Source organism: Lissotriton vulgaris, chromosome 8, assembly GCF_964263255.1.
Source record: "Lissotriton vulgaris chromosome 8, aLisVul1.2, whole genome shotgun sequence".
In the NCBI taxonomy this organism is placed as follows: Eukaryota; Metazoa; Chordata; class Amphibia; order Caudata; family Salamandridae; genus Lissotriton; species Lissotriton vulgaris.
Genome location: NC_141696.1, coordinates 1,257,132,534 through 1,257,153,065, shown reverse-complemented (window position 1 = coordinate 1,257,153,065; position 20,532 = coordinate 1,257,132,534). Strand labels below are relative to the sequence as shown.

At 46.6% G+C, this 20,532-nt stretch overlaps 1 protein-coding gene across 1 annotated transcript in view; it reads right to left on the bottom strand.

The window, feature by feature from the left end:
• Positions 1–5,931: 5,931 nt before the first annotated feature.
• The window catches only part of LNX2 (ligand of numb-protein X 2), a 163,012-nt gene continuing 148,411 nt past the window's right edge, over positions 5,932–20,532 (bottom strand). Inside the window, exon 9 of the mRNA XM_086933463.1 lies at positions 5,932–6,626. Within this exon, the coding sequence (XP_086789589.1) occupies positions 6,491–6,626 (136 nt within the window). The 3' untranslated portion in view covers positions 5,932–6,490. The remainder of the gene's footprint in view (positions 6,627–20,532) is intronic.

Here is a 20,532-nt window from a genome sequence, read left to right as displayed (position 1 = left end):
GATCAGGGTGTCTATCGTTGCAGCGTGTGTACGCTGTTCAAGGGAGCAAGAGCAAGTGAGTAAGTGAAATTTCTTTAAAAAGCAGTTTTTTTCACACAGAAAAGTTTTTAAAATGAGCAATCTCGCTCCCGGCTTTCCGCCTCAGGAGTCTCTCGGGAAGTAGTGTCGCGCTTTAAGAGCAGCGCGCACTATTTATACTGTTCAGAGGGGGCGTCACTCTACCAATGACTTTTCAGCATTTACTGCCAACACTGCTGGACACACAAGGAACTCTGCAGCACGTGTATTTAAACCCAGAAGTTATTTTTAAACACAGAGCCCCCTCCCTAGGTCAGCAGCAGGTGCAGCTGCACCGGTCGCACCTTCCTAATGCCGGCCCTGGGTGTGTTTGAATGGTTGTGGCTGCAACTGCAGCCATAGACCACTGTATATTACCACTTCTCAAATTGGAGTGGCAACTGATTCACAAAGGGGAAGCTGTTTCCCTGCAGACAGCTTCCACTTGGCGAATCATGTCGACAGACTCATGGTGAGCATACAGTTCTCTACGGGACCACTTCCTGCTTTTCTCATTGTCTGCGCAAACAGTAAGCATTTTTTAACGCAGCACCTGACTCTTTAATGGCCTTCATCCCTGCATTCGCAGCCAATCACCTGCGGTCTCTAATTGCGACTTGCCTAATTAATATTCAGAAGGCAGGTAATTTAGCAACCCCCATCGTGAATGAATAATTTGCGATATGAATATTAGCACATGGATTGCATTACTAATTGCATGCCTATTCTCAAATCAGTCAGTGTGTTAATTGCAAATCCTAGTTTATCAATCAATTAAAGCATTTATATAGCGCACTACTCACCCAGAGGGTCTCAAGGCGCTAGGGGAGGGGGGTCCGCTACTGCTCGAATAGCCAGGTCTTGAGTTGCTTCCTGAAGGCGAGGTGGTCCTGGGTCAGGCGGAGGTGGGTCGGGAGGGAGTTCCATGTCTTGGCGGCGAGGTAGGAGAAGGACCGTCCCCCTGTGGTGGCTCTTCGGATGCGGGGGACGGCGGCGAGGGCGTGGCCGGTCGATCGAAGCTGGCGTTTGGGAGCGTAGAAGTTGAGGCGGCTGTTGAGGTATCCTGGGCCTTGGTTGTGTAGGGCTTTGTGTGCGTGGGTGAGGAGTCGGAAGGTGATTCTCTTGTTGACCGGGAGCCAGTGCAGGTCTCTCAGGTGCCCGGAGATGTGGCTGCGACGGGGGTCGTTTATGGATGGATGTGCATGCATCAAGAGCTTCATATTTGTATCTGTGTTAATGCTTGTGTGCACCCCAATAACAAAACCTTGTTGATCCAAATGGACACCCTTGGTTAGCACAGCTTCGATAATCAATGAATACATTTTACAGTGCCATTTAATCAATGTAATTATTCATAGGAGTGTCCGCGCAAAGGATCTTAAGTTTCAACATACCTTTATTGCGGACATCCTGCCATGACTTGTGTCTGGTTCAGTTTTGCTCGCTTCATACTATCTCAGCTCGGTGTCTCTGTCTCAGTTAAGCTTTTAAAATGACTGGTTCTCATGAAAAGTATTCTAATGCCCTTGGGCCAAGTTCGCACTATATAAAACTGCAAAAACACCACTGACTTTACTTCTTCAGTAGTGAACAGATAGTCTAACTTCTCATGTTCCTCCAAACTCAAATCCCGCAGGTTTAAGAGCTCATCACTGTTTCCAACAACTGCTTGAATGTTGTATACATTTCTGCTTAGCTCCCTGCAATAAAAGAAATATCAAAGGGCCTCTAATATCTCACTTGACTCAGTGGATAAGTGTTAGTTTCATCATGTCACACACTTTCCTCAGAGTCTCATCAGCCTGATTGTTCCTGAGTTGTCATGGTAAAACCACACTATTCTTCTCCCGTGATTCAAAATCTTAAGCCTTCATGGCCGTCATTCCTCTGGTGTTGTTTTACTAAAAACATGTGTCTGTTCTCCTGCTTATTACAATTGGGAGCAAAATTGTACCTTACTCACCTGCCTCATTTACAATGCTAGGGTCTACCTACCATACCACAGGGTATGTTATTTATCAGGTGCGATAAATTATACCTATTACGAGTTTGTGGGGAATAACATGCAGATTTTGGTGTTTAATGCACCAAAATCAGCATGATATGCTAAATACCATATTATTTTCCCTGTTAAATTTCGGCAGGTTTTACTAGACGAGATTTAACAACAGTTGAGGTATTTCACTGCTTTCTCTTTGGATAACCCGGAAACATTGGGTCTGTCCACGGACCCTTTTGCACGCATGCAAGATAGGGGGGCCCCAACCGCGGGCTTGGAAGTTGAAAAAATAGTTAAATAATGGGGGGAATGAGCCCCTCTCAGATCCCTGTACTCTAATGCCACTGCACATATTACACTATTGATAGACAGCACTCCCTGTATTTTGCTATCATAAAAAAAGTGCCTCGTGCCAAATTAAAACTCTTAACAAAGACCATACCCAACCAGAGAAGTAGTAATTACAAGAAGCAAGCATCATTATCCATGTCAGATTCGCAGGCCAAACAGTGTAAAATGAGTTTTACTCCGGCTACACCCCGCAACTGACCATCTACCTTTACTACTCAAAAATGACAATATTATAATAAAGAGTCACCCTTAAAACAATGAATGGACCTATTGTAGAAACTTCCTACTTCAAGCCCATTATTGATTTAACCCAAGGAATCCCGATTTTCTAATATGAATATCCACTTATTCCTATCTAGAATCCAGTTTACATTACAAGACACAAAACTAACTGCTGATAAACCGCAATAACAGGATCAATATAGAGTCAACAATCAAATGTTCCTTACTACCCCACTCTTATGTTAGCCCCTTCTCATAATTTTTGTCACCAACACTCACTCTCATGGTTCACCCACTTCTTTTTCCTTTTACAGCCTCTTTTTTCTTATGTTCCTGTTCACCACTGACTACACTTGTGCCCATTTTCAGTATCAGCCTGATGCGAACCATTTAGTATGAACCGGCAAAGATAATCTTGAAATCCCCAATTCCCTGGCAATTGAGGAGAGTAGTGGTGTGTAGTCAAAAGTACCTAAATACCTATGGAGAATAATAATTTATTTATGGAGTAGTTTGGTGTCCAGCAACCCAGAATACCTGCTCACTTTACAGCACTTAACACTTATGGGGTCTATTCACGAACACATTTTGGAGGGTGTCAAATAGTACTATTGTAGTACTCTTTTACATACTCCTAAATGTCTCTGTGAAATGGAAACTTTGGGGCCCATTAACAAAGGCATAACAGAGTTTGTGAAAGAGTGCTACAGATGTACTGCTCTGCTTATCGTAATGACAAAGGCTTTCATGAATCGGCCTCTGTGTGTCCTGTCATACCTCTTGCAGCATATACATTTTCCACTAACTCAGCAAAAACATGTTTGCATCTTTCTACTCGATACACAATCAACAGAATGAACAGCTTCTGTGGCAGCTTTCTCAGTAATGCCTGCCAAGTAAATATTTGTGTAGTCAATATTGCATTTGTCTGAAAGATGTTTCTTCACAATGTTTGCAAAAATAAAAGCATTGCGCACATTTGCCGAAGCAAACAACTGCATCAGCCGCATTAAAACCCCGTCCATACTTTAAACATATTTGTAACAATACACTTATACATGTATTCTGCTTTCTAGCATCTTTTTTACAGGAGCAGTTTAAATAAAATCTAAACTGTTTCTACAATCAATGAAGATGTGAACTAGTTTTCTTATTTTCTTGTTGACAAAACAACATGCTGAAACTTGTAGTAGCACAGGCAGCAGCGATGCAGGTGACTGAATTTCACTTGAAGTTAAACAAGAACAACTGCCTTAGACCAGGAATGAGTTTGAAATGCCCACGTCAATTCAGTCCATGTGTTGTGTAATTGAGAACATCACAGCCAGACAACAAGTAGCTGCTAGCAATCACCCTTGTTCAGATGCAATCTACCAGTTGTGGAGCTCTTTGTCTGCACAAACCAGTGACAACAAGTAAGTTGTAGCAATCACCCTGGTTCAAGTGAAACCTTTTGGGTGTGGAGCTCTTCGCCTCCTCAAACCTGTGACGACAAACAGCTGCCAGCAATCCGCCTTGTTCAGATGCAATCTTCTGGGCGTCGAGCTCTTTGCATTCACAAACCTGTGACAACAAACAGCTACAAGCAATCACCCTTGTTCAGCTACAATCTTCGGATTCTGGAGCTCTTTGTCTGCATAAACCAGTGGGAACATGCAGCTGCCAGCAATCACCCTTGTTCAGATGTAATCTTCTGGGCGTCGAGCTCTTTGCATTCACAAACCTGTGACAACAAACAGCTACAAGCAATCACTCTTGTTCAGCTACAATCTTCGGATTCTGGAGCTCTTTGCCCCACAAACCTGAAGGAACAAGTAGCTGGTAACAATCACCCTTGTTCAGATACAATCTTCTGGGCGTGGAGCTCTTCGTCTCCTCAAACCTGGGACAACAAGTAGCTGCTAGCAATCACCCTTGTTCAGATGCAATCTTCCAGATTGTGGAGCTCTTCGTCTCCACAAACCCGGGACAACAAGTAGCTTCCAGCAATCACCCTTGTTCAGATGCAATCTTCCAGATTGTGGAGCTCTTTGTCTGCACAAACCTGTGGGAACATGCAGCTGCCAGCAATCACCCTTGTTCAGATACAATCTTCAGGCTGTGGAGCTCTTTGCCTCCACAAACTTATGACAACACGTAGCTGCTTGCAATCACCCTTGTTCAGATGCAATCTTCTGGGCGTGGAGCTCTTCGTCTCCTCAAACCTGGGACAACAAGTAGCTTCCAGCAATCACCCTTGTTCAGATGCAATCTTCCAGATTGTGGAGCTCTTTGTCTGCACAAACCTGTGGGAACATGCAGCTGCCAGCAATCATCCTTGTTCAGCTACAATCTTTCGGCTGTGGAGCTCTTTGCCTCCACAAACTTATGACAACACGTAGATGCTTGCAATCACCCTTGTTCAGATGCAATCTTCTGGGTGTGGAGCTCTTTGCATTCACAAACCTGGGACAACAAACATCTGTTAGCAATCACCTCTGTTGAGCTAAAATCTTTGGATTTTGGAGCTCTTTGCCTGCATAAACCTGTGGGAACATGCAGCTGCCAGCAATCACCCTTGTTCAGATGCAATCTCCCAGGTTGTGGAGCTCTTTGTATCCACAAACCTGAGGGAACAAGTAGCTGCTAACAATCCCCCTTGTTCAGATACAATCTTCCAGGTTGTGGAGCTCTTTGCTTGCACAAACCTGTGGGAACATGCAGCTGCTAGCCATCACCCTTGTTCAGATGCAATCTTCCGGTTGTGGAGCTCTTTGCCCCGCAACCCTGAGGGAACAAGTAGCTGCTAACAATCACCCTTGTTCAGATACAATCCTCTGGGTGTGGAGCTCTTTGCCTACACAAGCTTCTGACATGAATAGCCAAGCTTCCTCTTTCACTGCTGCTTTTCTTGTAAGGTCTGCTTAAACTGTATTGCCAGCTGGGGCCAGTGATGCTTCACACGTTATGGCTTCCACTTGCACTCACTTAAAGTTTATAGTTGGTTGTATTAATACTTTTATACTAATCTAAATTAAGATCTACTTACTGCATCATGTATTTCTGGGCTTCAGGATCCAGCCACTGCAGCCATTGTTTCTCTATGTGTTTCCTCCATCCCAGCACAGCAAGTTTCTGTGTCTATATGACAGCACAGTATGGTTCCATGTTTGCTCATATTTAGGCAAATGCGTTTGATTGTAGCACGTGAAGCACCACCTGGAAGCTCTCTACAAATATTTGAATACTAACAAATCCAACATATTGATGTCACGAGACATGTGATTTTATTTAAGTTGTGAGCTCTGTCTTTGGAACCCTATTTGCCATCTCATTGCGTTCGATTAAAGACAAATTATACCTAAAAAGCACCTCGCTAAGCTCCTTTGTAAACACTTCACTGTAGGATTTCAGCTTTCAGACCTTTAAATCCAAGTCAATTTTTTGGCACAAGTTGCTCTAAAGATATCAGACTCATATGATGCAACACGTGAAATGCTTTCAAAAAGGCAAAGATAGCAATCACATGCTACTGATTTAAAACAAAAACAACAACACATAACTCTATTGCACCAGTAGCAAAACTACCCATACTGGCGGAGGGATGCAGCATTGCTCAACACGTCAAATTGTGTCTTTAAAGTGACAGAACACTTAGAGCTCATTTCAAAGCTGGCAAACAGAAAGGTTGCACTTCATCAATTTCTCAACACCTCCACTCTCAAGTCTAAAAAAAGGATCATCATAGTTTCTCCTAGAAACAATTTTTTATATCCGCCTCCTGCTGACGGTAATGGAGCACTTGGCCCTTCTCAGTAGCAGCCCTGCGGCTGATTTGTACAATCAGGGTATGGAATGGTGTGGTCTGTGCTCTCAGGGGGTCTATACGAGACTGCCAGGCCAGGAGATGACAGTGAGCGTCACTTTGCTTCGTTGGTCCTTCAGCATTGGAACAAGCGCCGCGTGGCTCATGCCCACTGTGGATACCCCATTCACCGCCACAATCATGTCACCACATCTGTAGGAGAAAAACACAGGAAAACTGAGCGCAATAAACACTGCAAGACTGACCAGCCTTTGAAATGATTCCGTCTCTATGTACATTAAAGGCTTTCATTTGCTTGTTATGAAGGCAGCTCATTAGAATGTGATTTGATGCCCTTGCAAAGCCAGCAAGCATTTCTTAGCAATTAGCATTTCAGAATATCAAACAAGAGGTAATTTGTAAAGCACATTTTTTGCAATCAACACGTTTTGCAAAGGCACAACATGCGCACAAAGGTCCTCATTTACAAGAGGCCTGTCCACAGGAGCGTCACTTTTAATGATGCTCTGGTGGCCCAGGACTACCAATCATATATACTAGGCCAATTTGTGTTTGTTTTTTATGGCCTCATAGACATGGTGTGAGGTAACGCAGTGCAAGTAGCTGTGTTGACTCACACTGACTCGGCGAGCATTTTTTTTAAAATGTATTTTATTGCGTGATTTAAAAAACCATTGCAAATACAAAACTTTAAAATATTTCGAAAATTCATTTAAAATATTATGTACATAAGGGCCAGTAGGGGTAGCAATAACTGGTGGAGCTTGCCAAAACGTTATGCCGATGGAGAATCACATACTGTGGGCACCTCACAGAGTTTTTTTTCAACGGGCTCCATGAATCTTACTAGGGCACAATTTAGTTTAGTGTTCCTAGGATCAAAGCAGGCCAGAACTGCTCCTCTACAGGTTCTAATCATTTTAATATTCCAAAGATGCTTGAGGAGGCCCCGTCTCGCTGTCAGCAGTTTTGAGCACAGACAAATGATGTGTATAATGTCTTCTTTGTGATTCCCATAAAGTCGGCATTGATCTCGTCCGTGCTCTCTTTTCCATTTTGGCCAATGAACCAACAGGTTAATAACACCCAGTCTCAATTTTAAAAAACTTAAAAGGACTGGACAGCGGCCAACTGGACACAATCATTACAAAGATCTATAGATAAGTTTTCAAGTTACCAACCCATAATCACCGGCACAAAATTAGGTTGGAACTAGGCATCTGCAATCAACCACTCGCCAGAGCCATGTCTTTTCTTGTGTGCTGCCACAAATTGAGGTCATCAAAGGAAGGAAGTCTAGGATACTTCCTGTGGGCCAGTATTGATATGAACTCATGGCGAGCAGGACACGACTACTGGTCAAAAGGACTAACAACCCTATGCCTAAATGACCTCTGGAATATGTACGCTAGTCAGAAGGAATTTAAACGGCTAGCGAAAATAAGCCCCAAACAACTTTCAATAGTGGAAGACAAAGCCCGCCTCGCAAAAAGAAGTCATGGATGGTTGACCCTGCCATCCTACGCTTTGTTAATCCCACAGCCGAACCTAACAGTATCTTTTACTGCACAAACGAAACTATGTTTTTTAAAATTGATACTGGGTGTTATTAACCTGTTGGTTCATTGGACTCGGCGAGCATCCAATGGGAGTTGCCATGGGTTTTCCCATTCAACGCCAAAGGATTCTGACACTTCTCAGATTTACGACAAAGCATGAATCTGGCAACGCATTAAAACCCTGAGCCTCCCCAGGGGTGGCCTAAGGGTTGTTTTTGTGAAGGAAGGTATCCCTTCCTCCACAAATAAAACCTGGTTTTAACGCAGACAACCTTGCACCATGGTACTAGGGTGCCTGCACTGGCGCAATCAGCCATTTGGGCGTCAGTGCTGGGAAAGAGGAAAGGAATGTGCTGTATCTCATAGATGCAGCGCATTCCTGCACTTTTCTGTTGATGCAGGGCAGTGCAGCGAAGTGGCGTGCAGCACTGCCTTGAGTCCAAAAACTTGTCAATGAGGGCCAAAGAATCTAAATTAGCATTTTGATCAAAAATGTCTCATCTCCTGTACCTGATAATTATAATTCGGTGTCTTTGCCATAGAAAAGCATTGACCTCTAAAATGATTGTCTGCTGTTGTAATCAAACACCAGTGGAGATGGCTTCTCGAAAGGTGCTCCTAAAGAGGAGACCACTGGAAGCTATTGTTTGGGCCCGATTGTCACGTGTTGGATCACTGTGTTACTCACTGTGGTCTTGATACAGGGAGCTTCCGAGGATGAAGGGGCATCACTGTAGAAGAGCAGCTGAGGCATTCTCGCGTCTGCAGTGGCACCACCTCTTTCATACTGCCACAGCTGATAAGAGAAGTAGATGGATGTGTGGTGAGGCAGGGGTAAGACTGCCACCAAGCTCCATATTGTCAAGACACGATGTGTCAGGTCCGGGGCTTTTCTGGTACAGAGAGTCCTTTTATTTCAAAGGACGTAACCAATGACGACAATTCACAGAACACATTAGGATGTCATTTGAAACCCCATGTCTAGGAACAAAGGGCTCGGTTACGATGTCAGACGGATCGCCACTGACAGGACGTCAGTGGCGGTCCGTACGTCATCTGCGGTTCATATGGCTGAGATACCCTCCACCCCCTCTCAACACAATCCCCAAGGATGGGAAACCGGAAACGGTTCTGAACTTTTTGAAGGCGGGAGGGAGTGACCCTCCCGGCCGTATTTATTAAAATATGAAACAAAATCAAAACATTAAAATAACAGTTTCATATTATGTACAATTTCATTTCCACATTACGATGTTTGGCTAACCTTAACAGATCTCTAATACAAAGGTTCTCCTAGCCGAACTAACATCCTACAAAACATTTGACTTGAAATTGTACATCCTAACGTTAAGGGCCAACGGCAAGGTCGTAACCGTTGTCAGATCCCTAAACCAGAAATACCCCCCTCACTTGTGAGGGGAGCGACCGCACAGAGGCGTACCTCAAGTGCATCTACCAATTTCCCTTAGACTTGATGGGGGCCCCAATGAACTCGACGCCATTTAACGGTCGTCCGAGGACTCGTGTGAGGTGTCTAAAAGGTAGCGTAAACCCCCTCCCGAACCCCACACAACTTACCCCATCTGCCGTCGCAGATGTCCTGGCCCCGGGAAATTCCCCAGGAGGGCCCGTAGCCCCTCCTATCCAGGAAGGGGCCTTGACCACCTTTCCTTTCCTTCCGGCGGCCTATCCTTAGAAGGGACCGCCTCCCCGTTGAGGGGCCAATGGCCACCTCCCCCGAGCGCTCCCATCCGTAATGGGTGACGCCCCCCCATAGGGATCTTCCAATTACTGCTCACCGATCATGACCTTACCGCCACAGGCCGGATAGTTGACCGGCTATCCGGACCCCCCACAACAACTCCTGCCTAAAGGTCATGTTTTAAACTCTTTAGCCAAGCTATGAGGTCTCCTATGAGTAACTCATTCCCCACCCGGGACAAATGAACCCCATCTCCCAAATACATACTGTCCCCTTTGATACAACCATGCGAAACAGAATGCAGTGTATTTGAACGAAACAATCTACTCAACTTGTTATTTATTTTCTTTACTGAATGATTTAGAGCAGAAACCGAAATAGCCCCCCGCCACACTTTCCGTGGGATCATATGGGACCATGCAATTGTGCACCCTGGAACTCTTCTTGCCAACCAACTTACTGTGGAAAGCATTGCCTCAAGAAGAAGTCGTCTACCAGTGGCCACCAAATCGTTGCCCCCAAGATGGACTATGATTATAGACGGCGGTGACCTTGTCCGCCCTAACAAACCCTCGAAAAAGGATTGAAACTGGTCAATACAGAGCCCGCCCCTTCCGTAGAAGGACACCCTGTACCCGTATTCCCCAGCCACGTGAATCATGTCACCTGCTTTGAATACGTCCGCGGCACGCCTCACGTATGAGTGGCCCACGACCCACACCTCCTTTCTCGCAGCCGGTGATGTCTGACCGCTGTTCCCCAGGTGTCGGGTCGACTGCACAGTCCGCCCCGCCTCGTAAGCTTGCGCAACTGAAAACCAAACAAAAACAAGAAGCGTGAGTACATTATTACAGCTTCACAACATGTGCAACCGCACATACCTTTTATAACAGTTCGAGGACCAACGCCCCAAACGTTTTACTGTTTCTTCACCCAGACCCCTGGCTGTAGCCTCAGTAGCAGCCCCTATCCGAAAGGAATGGGTCCCGAACACACCGGGGTTCAAGCCCGCGGCCGAAATTGACATCGCAAGCACCCGCTGGAACTGAAACCTCGTCAGTGGGGTGGCGTCAGCGTGTCTCAACAAGGTCCCCCCCCATGATGCCACCCTCTGCGCTAAATATTCCTCTACGCACACCACAGGGCACATGGAAGACCCGGGGATCCTCTGAATGATTATGCAGTCCCCTATTGCACCCTGATCGGTTTTGGACCTAACAAACGAGACCGTCATCGTCTCCTCCCTGACCTGAATGTGCTCCCGGCACAGTCCCCCTATCGTATCCTGCTTGTTCTTCGCCACTAATTCGCTTACCCGCATAGCCCCATGGAATGCTAGCGCAAATGCAGCTCGGAATAACACTGCTTCGTACTGGGATGAACACGTTGCCGGGAGTACGGACAATAACAGGGTCAACCTATCCAGACCTATCGGGTGCCTCTCATCTACTCTGCGACCCTCAAGGCGTTGCCACCCACGTAGCGCTTTCTGCACCACGAAAGACGCTGTCGGGTCCTGGATCCCATGAGCCCTTGCCATAAAGGAAATGGCGGCCCGATGCCTCTGGGCCGTAGCTACTGATTTGCCTGCCTGATGTAAAGACAGCAAAAATTTTACTACAAACTCTTCCTGGCCCCAAAGCTCCCCCCTAGCAGCACCCAAAAAGGACCAATAGGAACGGAACGCCCCTTCATATGCCTTCCTCGTCCTGGGTGCTAAACTCTCTCCCACGAGGTTTTGTAGTTCGGGGCACCGAGAGACCAGAGAGCTTCGGGAAAGGGTGCCGCCACCGGGTCCGCTGTGGGCAGAAAACCCCAGAAGGCCTGCATACGGAAACGAGAAAGCGCATCAGCTGCTTGGTTCAGTACCCCCGGCACATGTCTTGCCCTAAATAGCACATTCAATTGCATACACAATAACACAATTTCTTTGAGCAATCTCAGAATCCATTTGCATCGTGCTGCCTGACTATTGATACACTCAACCACGGTCATGTTATCAGACCAGAACACCACAGAGTGATCCCGGAACCCCCCAGGCCAAGTTTTCAGGGCCACCAAAATAGGGAAAAGTTCGAGAAAAGCAATGTTACTCGTCAGCCCGCACTCGTGCCACCATGACGGCCATTTTTGAGCCGACCATTGTGTACCAAATATGGCACCAAAACCTATACTCCCCGCCGAATCTGTCCAAAGCCCCAGCTCCTCGGAGGACACCGCCGGTTTGTTCCAGACAATTCGACCATTGAAATCCGCCAAAAATGCCAACCAAATGCGCATGTCCTGGCGAACCTCTGCCGAGAGCCTCATGCGATGATGACCTTCCTTCAGGCCGACCATGGCTTGTGCAATCGAGCGGGAAAAGGGGCGTGCCATTGGCATCACTCTCAGGGCAAAATTCAACTGACCCACCACTTGTTGCAATTGATGCAGGTTTACTTTCGTTGCACGAATACATGTTTCAAGGGATAACCTGAATTTTAACACTTTTTCCTTGGGTAATCTAAAACAACCTTCTTCCGAGTCGAGCTCGATACCCAGAAACTCGAGCAAAGTTGAGGGACCCACAGTCTTACCTGGCGCCAATGGCACACCGAATTGATTCATTAAGACACAGAATTCATGTAAAGCCTGTCCACACTCAGGATCCCCGGCTGCCCCCAAAAACAGAAAGTCATCGAGATAATGCATAACATGCTGAAAACCTGTCTTCCTTGTGAATACCCATTGCAGAAAACAACTGAACTTTTCGAAATAGGCACAGGATATCGAGCACCCCATTGGCATACATCTATCCATGTAATAGCGACCCTGAAACATAAAACCAAGGAGACGCTGATCGTCTGGGTGCACCGGGAGCAACCGGAACGCTGACTCGATGTCTGATTTTGCCATCAGCGCCCCGGGCCCCAGGCGATTCAACATGGCAACGGCCTCATCGAAAGATGCGTACCGCACCGAACACACTTCCGGGTCTATCGCTTCATTCACGGAAAGACCACGTCGGGCTGACAAGTTATGTATCAGCCGAAACTCACCCGGGTCCTTCTTGGGGACCACCCCTAGAGGGGAACAAACAAAGTTAGCAACCGGTGGCAAATCAAATGGACCGGCGACACGACCTCGAGTCACCTCCTTCCCAATCTTTACCTGTACCACCGACGTATGCTGCAAGACCGACAGTTGATTCTTACAGTTTGCTACACCCTGAAAATCCCCCACTGGGATGCGGAAACCATATGAAAACCCGTTTCGCAACACCCCAGCGGAAGCCTGATCTGGGTATTCGTTGAGCCAAGGAATCATTGCCATGGTATCAATCGGAGTAGGTAAAGGCGCCCCTCGGACTATTTCAGACCTGTTTGGCGCTTCCCCTACCACCGTTATCACCCGTTTTGGCTCTGCACATGGACTCAGGATGGGATGGCTGCCCACACCCCCCACATTCATGTCTGAACTTGCATGACCCCTGGGGCCTCGTACATTTCCCTCTGTTAAAATTCCAACAAATCCCCCTTTTACCTGCGTTGCCACTCGACTTCGAGTGGTGCTCGTTACCTGCACCCGTCCGAAAGGGTGTCCCAGAGAATTGGCGGGAAGATTCACCACCGTTACTCCCTGACAATGGCACTTTTAACATTCCTGAACTCTCCATTTTTTGCCATGAAACGGAGTCGAAACAATCCCAAGTCAGAACTGGGTCGTGTTCCTTAGCTTTTCTAAAAATATTGTCATAACAGAACCACTGATTGCCCCCGTACGATACGGAATACTCCATGATACGTGACTGGTAAATAGGCAACTCGGTCAGTAACTCGGGCCTGCGCTCGCCCATGATGGAGGTAAAAATGCCCCACGCTCTGCCCCAAGTACCAATGTTTTCATCAACCTTAAAGGCGGCCATTTTTGCGCGCCAAACACTCGGATGCATGAGCTCCTTTTGGCTCTTAACATGCTCCATCTCGTAATGGTCGGTAAGCAAAGAAAAAATGTTCACATACTTATTCGCCCAAATCTTTTCCTTAATTTCCAGTGGAACATGCTGAGCCACCTTCTCCCTTCGTGAGGGTACAGACCCCTCCCCCGCTATCGGCAATGGCCGCTTACCTGAACCAGATGCTGCATTTGCCGCCGAACTTGGGCCTGTTGCATTTTCCGCCGCCGGAACTGGCGGGGTAACAGAAGATGGTGCCTTCGCAGCCTCTCTAGATTCCCGCAGTTGTCTCATTACTGCCCGGGCGTCGTCAGCCGTGGTGCCCTCACTATCCTTTCCCAACCACGCTGCCAATTGTGCCGCTAACTCGGGAGGCATATCTTCCCCGGTCACGGGGGTGACCACTACGGGGATCGGATGCCCCTCCTTCGGAACCGGGGTTGGCTCCTCGAGTGGGGTATCGGGAACCGGGGTTTCCCCCCCAAGTGCCCCCCTTTTGGACCTCTTGCCTCTTCCACCAGGGGTTACTCCTGGCAAAGCTGGTCCGATGACTCGCTTCGGTCCTCCCTCCCCGTTCTTAGCCGCCATCTGCTTTTTCAAATCGGCTACCTCCTTTATGAGCATGCGGAGCATCTGATCGGTACCGACCCGCTTTCCGACCTTCTTGCCTGGCATTCTCAAACGAAGATATCTGTAAAACAAAAAGAAAGATTACAACTCTCAAAATTGGCTCTTCGTTCCGTCTCGAGCTCACGTGCAGCGGGGAGGTGCAGCTTCAGAGCACAGGAACAAGAGGATGCTTTCTTGGCTTGTTGCTCCTTTTATCCGTCTTCGGGCGGGCGTAAACCCGCCCCCGCCTGCCTCCGAGGGCGTGGCCGGCCGCGTCAGTGTCTAGGACAACCCACTCCAGGGCGGGAAAAGGCGCGCCCCGGCTACGCCGCTTCGGGCATACCAGCCGAGACTCGCCTCCCGCCCAAGATGGCTTCCCGGGGGGATCGTGGTACTCCACCATACGTTCGGGGGGACCGAATGGTCGCCCCTTTCCAAACACCAAATTATGATGCAGTCTGTGGAAGGCAATGGGTGGATGGACTGACCAACGGCTTTGAGAGCCTCAAGGACACTGATCTAGTGTTGGTCAGAGCATAGTAACCTACAGTAGGGGTGGTGCCTATGGAGGCACCGCCGTAGGGATTACAATGTCCCTTGTTCCTCTGTCTTTACATGGTGATTCAACCGCCATGTAAAGGCTGACGGCTTGGGACTTTGGGGGGGCCCTAGAAGTGCCACCATCACACATGGGCCTCGGCTATGAGCCCAGGGGGGCACTTATGGTGCCCTGCCAAACATCCATGCACCATATGCCAGGCACCACATGGTGTCTGGCACACGGTGCACAGATGTTTGAAAACTTACCCTTTACTATTGCGGCTTGTGGCCTTTTTCTGTGAGGCAGCACAAACCGCTATAGTAGAGGGTATGTTTCCGACCGCCGTGCTGGAGGTCACATTGCAATTCGGCGGGTGGGACCTCCGACTCCTTGCTGGGTGGTCCCATTACCGCGACGATGTCAGTTGGATGCTCATCTGACCGCAGTCGTAATGAAGGCCAAAATGTCTGATGGCAAAGCGCTAAGTAGGAACCGAAGGCATTGGTGAAGATGCTAGTCAAATAAATACATTATGATGAGGCTCACATGAATCTCCACACCGCAAATCTTTGTGTGGTTAAGGATGCTCCACAAGAGGCATCCTGAAGCACAGCAGAACAAATCATTCATAAAGGCAGTTGGCACCCAAAACCTCCGACTGCTCAAACACTCGGTTTATTGCTATTGGGGTGAACCACCCAAATGGAGGGGATGATGCAGGCGACGGTACAGGACAAAATGGGCCTCCAGGCTACCCTTTCATAGTTGTGGCCATTCCACCACATGTGTAGCATACCTATTTGTTGAAAATTAAGTTAATAATACAATGTTAGTATAAAAGAAACACTGGTTTCTAGAGGCTTGGTGATGATGCATCTACTTGACGCTATTATAGACCCAAGTTTTTATATGCTATTGATGTAGCTGAATTGGAAGTCGACTTAGGGTGTCACGGTATCTCCCTACGATTATTAGTTACCTGATCCTATATTTTTGTATCATTACCATTCCTATGCCATTGAGAAACCCCCCAGTAAAAACATATAGACAGTAATGACTAGTCTGTAACCTCATGGGGTCAATCTAGCACACAATATATTACTTTATAAATTGAACCATATTGATTCCCCCTGTAGCTTCGCAAACCAGTGTAATATTTCATGGTGACGTCTCGAATATATAGGGTACCTAACATTTCATGAGCCATAACGTAAACACAAAGGTGCTTATATTTCCATTGTGCACCATTATTAGGTGGTCTGCTCGCTAGGTGGAAAAAATCAACCCGTCTTGCATTTTGGTGGTGATTAAGAACATCATCATGGGCGATCACACCTAATCCTATACCACCATGCAGTGTTTATCTTAGAAAATATCTGATCCCAATGTTATGGAATGACTGCAAATGCTGCAAACACGGAAAACTGGTCAGTAGCTGGTACCGGGGTCGATGCCCTGCACCACTCTGATTCTAGCAGTGGTTGTATAAATGTCAACTAATGACCGATAGTGTTGTAGTTTATATTTGGAAATGATAGTGATGATATGGAGCAGGAGTGTCTTTGCAAAAGGCTCCTGGTCACCTCAAACTTGCATTCATACTGACTACTTAAATGCCCATTCCTCCAGGCTATCCACCAATCACAGTATGAACTTGTTCTAGATAAAGGAAATACTTAGCAGGTCTATTCACAGGAAAATGTGCAATATTGCATGAGGGTCTGCGGATCATGAAGCACATCTTACAAATACAGGTAAGAGGTACTCTGAATTCCACCTGTATGTCCATGGAGAATGTTACAAACCGAGGGGCAGATTTACAAGCCCCCTGTCGCGAAAAGTGACGTACTGGTGGCGCAGGAGGTTCCTCCATATTTACAAGGACAGGAAAAGCCGCCCTGCGTGACTTTTCCTCTCCTTGTAAATACGGCCACTTCAAACGCAGCACTTTGCGTTGAAGGGGCGTTCCATGGGTGTTGCTGTGGGTGTTCCCAAGCAACACCCATGGAACAAGACACATCTCCAAATTTACGAGAAATCGTGAATCTGGAGATGCGTCTGAATGCTGCACCACTCCAGAGGTGGGTTAGCGAAGCGCAATGAGGAGAAATGTTTTCATTTCTCCTCGTTTTTTCCTCTTTCAATGTGTGCTGACTTCTACAGCAAGCATTGAAAGAGGAAAATGCCTGTAGTGATTGTTTTTGTGCAGGAAGGTGCCCCTTCCTGCACAAAAAACAATCTACCCACAACGCAGGTATCCTTGCACCAGGGTGCAAGGGTGCCTGTGCCAGCGCATAGCTGCAGTTTGTGCTTCAGCACAGGGGGAAGCACAGAGATGCAACATATTCTTGTAAATATGTTGCTTCCCTGTGCTTCGGAAGAGCTGCAGCGTGGTGCAGACAAAGGGCTTGCAGTGCCACGCTGCAGCACTTCCTTGTAGATCTGGTGGAGAAGTGTGGCTCACTGGTTAGAGGAGGCAGACCTGGAAGCAGAGGTCAGCCCGGGACCAGGGTTCAATTTCCGGCTTGCCAGGGTCTTGAGTCCTAAAAAAAAATGTCCATGTACTCAACAATTCTCGCTCCGGTGCCTACTCGATTCACGGGTTCACACTCTGCGACTCTGGGCAATAGCTTGCTTAATCTCCACAACGGCCCCTCGCGGCGGGATGCCTGGCTTTCACCTTGCGGATACCCTGCCGGGGTTATCTCACAGGGGAATACCAGGACGGGTTCCCTAAGCAAGCGCTTAGAAACCGCTCGGTGATTTGCGCTATATAAATTCCTGTACATTTACATTTACATCTGCCCCCCTGAGTGTAAAGCTGGTGTACTAACAGGAGTCCGTATTAAACCCAGAGTAACTCTTTATTGATGGTACAATTGTGCGAATGCATGTTTGTTTTTTTCCAAAGAGGGATTGTCCCATGGAATTCAGTATTCAAACGTAGCGGAAATATCATGCCTTAACCTCTTCGCCGCGTGTTAAATTTTGCTGCGGTGCGAGTGGAGGGCAGGGCTGGGCGTGGCGCTAGGGTACCCAGGACGGCTCCCGGCCGTCATGAGTCACAGTAGGCATGTGCTCATGACGGCCGGGAGCCGTCCGAACTCCGCCCACTGATTAATTCTCCCTCACAGGCGGGGAATTAACCGCGCGTGGGCAGAGCGGCAACATTTGGACGGCTCCCGGCCGTCATGAGCACACGCCTACTGTGACTCATGACGGCCGGGAGCCGTCCTGAGTATGAATGTGGTTAAGAGACACAGCTCATTTAATCCCTCATACCTTTTGGGTGAAAAATAGTATCAACAAATCTAAGTAAAAACAAAGGGCTGTTGAAAGTTAGTTAAACATCAATCGATGAAGTAGTTGGAGCTTTTTGGCTCTCATGATTAACGCTTATTTCAGTATCAAGACTTTTGGACATTTTTCATGATGTGAGGTTTATCTGTCCATTGATATCTGTAACCCTTCTCAAGAAAGAACCTCTCAATAAATTCAATCAGAAGATACCTAAATGCATCAAAGGAAAATCTCTTCTAGCAAAGGATTTGTGATTGTAATTACAACTCGCTGCTGCGCCCTGTCATTATTCAGTTGAGGTGTAGGAATCAAGATAATGACGCCGGCGCCAAGACGCCACTGGGCAGTCAAGCGTTCTATAAAGAATATGAATATCGATTACTGTGGCCCAGGTAAAAGCATGTTAGTGGACACCGTCTACGTCAAAGAAGTGAATCCATGAGCAAACTTCACTGTTCCTGGCTGGGGTTTTGTTCGGGTGTACATGTGATCACCCCTGAGCGTAGGTCGAAATTTAGCCCTTTTAGGCCCCCACACGCTGATAGGGGTTCTGTGCATGTCCAGTTACAAAACATGGTCTCCTGTGCCTGTACTCCGGTTTCCACACTGCCCATTTGATGATCCCCTCTAATCTGGTCTAGAGATAATAACACCTTTCTTTATATGGAAAAAAGCAAGGGCCTTGATGTATACACAGCTGTCAACCATCTCAATATTGCAAACCAGTGGTGCTTGTCTTCTAGTGCTGTTTGAGTCTTCTGCTTAGCAAAAACTTTCTTCCATCTACTGAGACCTCCCTACCCAGGAAAGTGCTCTTTCTGCTCCATCATTTAGTTCAGATACAGCTCACATTGTTTTCCTCTGTTTTTGAAATGGCAAGATTTATTATACTGCCTTTTGCAAAGATATTGGTAAGGTGGAAGGTGGTAAGGGTAGAAATCAACAACAAGAGAGTGAGGATAAACAAGAGGTCACTCCTATATCCCCAATAATAAATGCAAAAAACAACTAAAGACTGTCTTGTCGGATGCTGTGGTCAGGGAAATAAAGCCAAAGACACCAAGAAAACAACCTCACACCAATAGTGACGAGGGAATATCGGAACTGGAGATACAAAAAAGAGTGAAACACATACAAAAGGACAAAAACAATAACTCATATTTAGTTAAGAAGAACCCTCACTCAACCTAGTGGTGACATGCCTCATCATGGGGTTCCCACTGGAGGAACCGAATGTCCCTCCAGTGTGCTTCAACGCCTGATTTGCAGCGGAGCAGGTTATTGTGAAACAAGTTTTTTTGTGTTTGTAAGTATGTGTTATGTGCAAGTGATAGTGAGGTTTAAAAAATATTAGTTGTACCAAGAACAACTTTCTTTGGTGGCCAGCTAATATTATTAAAAGCAGTGTGTTGGATATTAGTAGTGGTAATATTCTTGACCACTTGTATCCCTTAAGAGTTAGGTCGACATGTTTCAGCTGTCAGGGATTATTAATGCAGCTTTCTTCAGGACCAAAAGGTGAATATCCCTGGTGGTCAGCGCTCGCTAAGGCGTGTCCAACCAGTGGATATATAGTATGTGAAAAAATATATTGTTAAAAGATACCGGAATTTTTTGGTTTCTGCAACCCTAGAATTTCCAGGGGCCCAAAATCTGTAATTACAAAACACAACATTAATGCGTTTCAAAGTCTTTCTGTCAATCATGTACAATATATAGCTGAAAGCCAATTGGGACATTGGAAAATAATTTGCCCTAATGCTGTTTCAAATGTACCTGCTCTTGCCGACCTGCCTAAATTTAACTGAATTATACAGATCTCATTTCTTAATTTTTAGGTCAGCCTTTGAGGTTCTGACAGCCCTGAATGCCCTTGTTCGTGTACATCAAAAGGGTCACTATGTTGAGTGCATGTTAAATGGTAAGTGCACCTCTTCCCTTATTGATAAGGTGCCAGCCCCTCTGCTTTAAAAATCCTTTGAATTCCCTTCATCAACTCTCTTGGGCGTGTACATATAACCAGCCACTATTTCAAACTTGCGTGTTCTCCACCATATTTCTGAATCATCTCCATCACACTTGGCCCCATTACTGATAAGCATGCTTCCATAATAAGTCCTACCTCACGAGACAATCTTTTGGTTCAAGATATACAGTGTAATCTTAACTGCACTTGTTCTGTGCCTCCAGTGGAGTCTACTTTAACATATCCTTGCACCGCAAGAATGAGGTATCGTCACTGCTTTGTGAGAATTCAAATTGTAAACCTAATAGTACTGAATTACCGCCAAGCTTAACTCATTTACTTTCCCAGATGCCTTTCAAGTAGTGATCAATACTCAATAGGGGCCAACAATGTGGCATTTATTTCCTGATTGGAACCCATGAAAATCAGTATCAACACACAAAAGAAACTGCTGTGGAACCTTTCATACCCCACTGCAGAACTCATA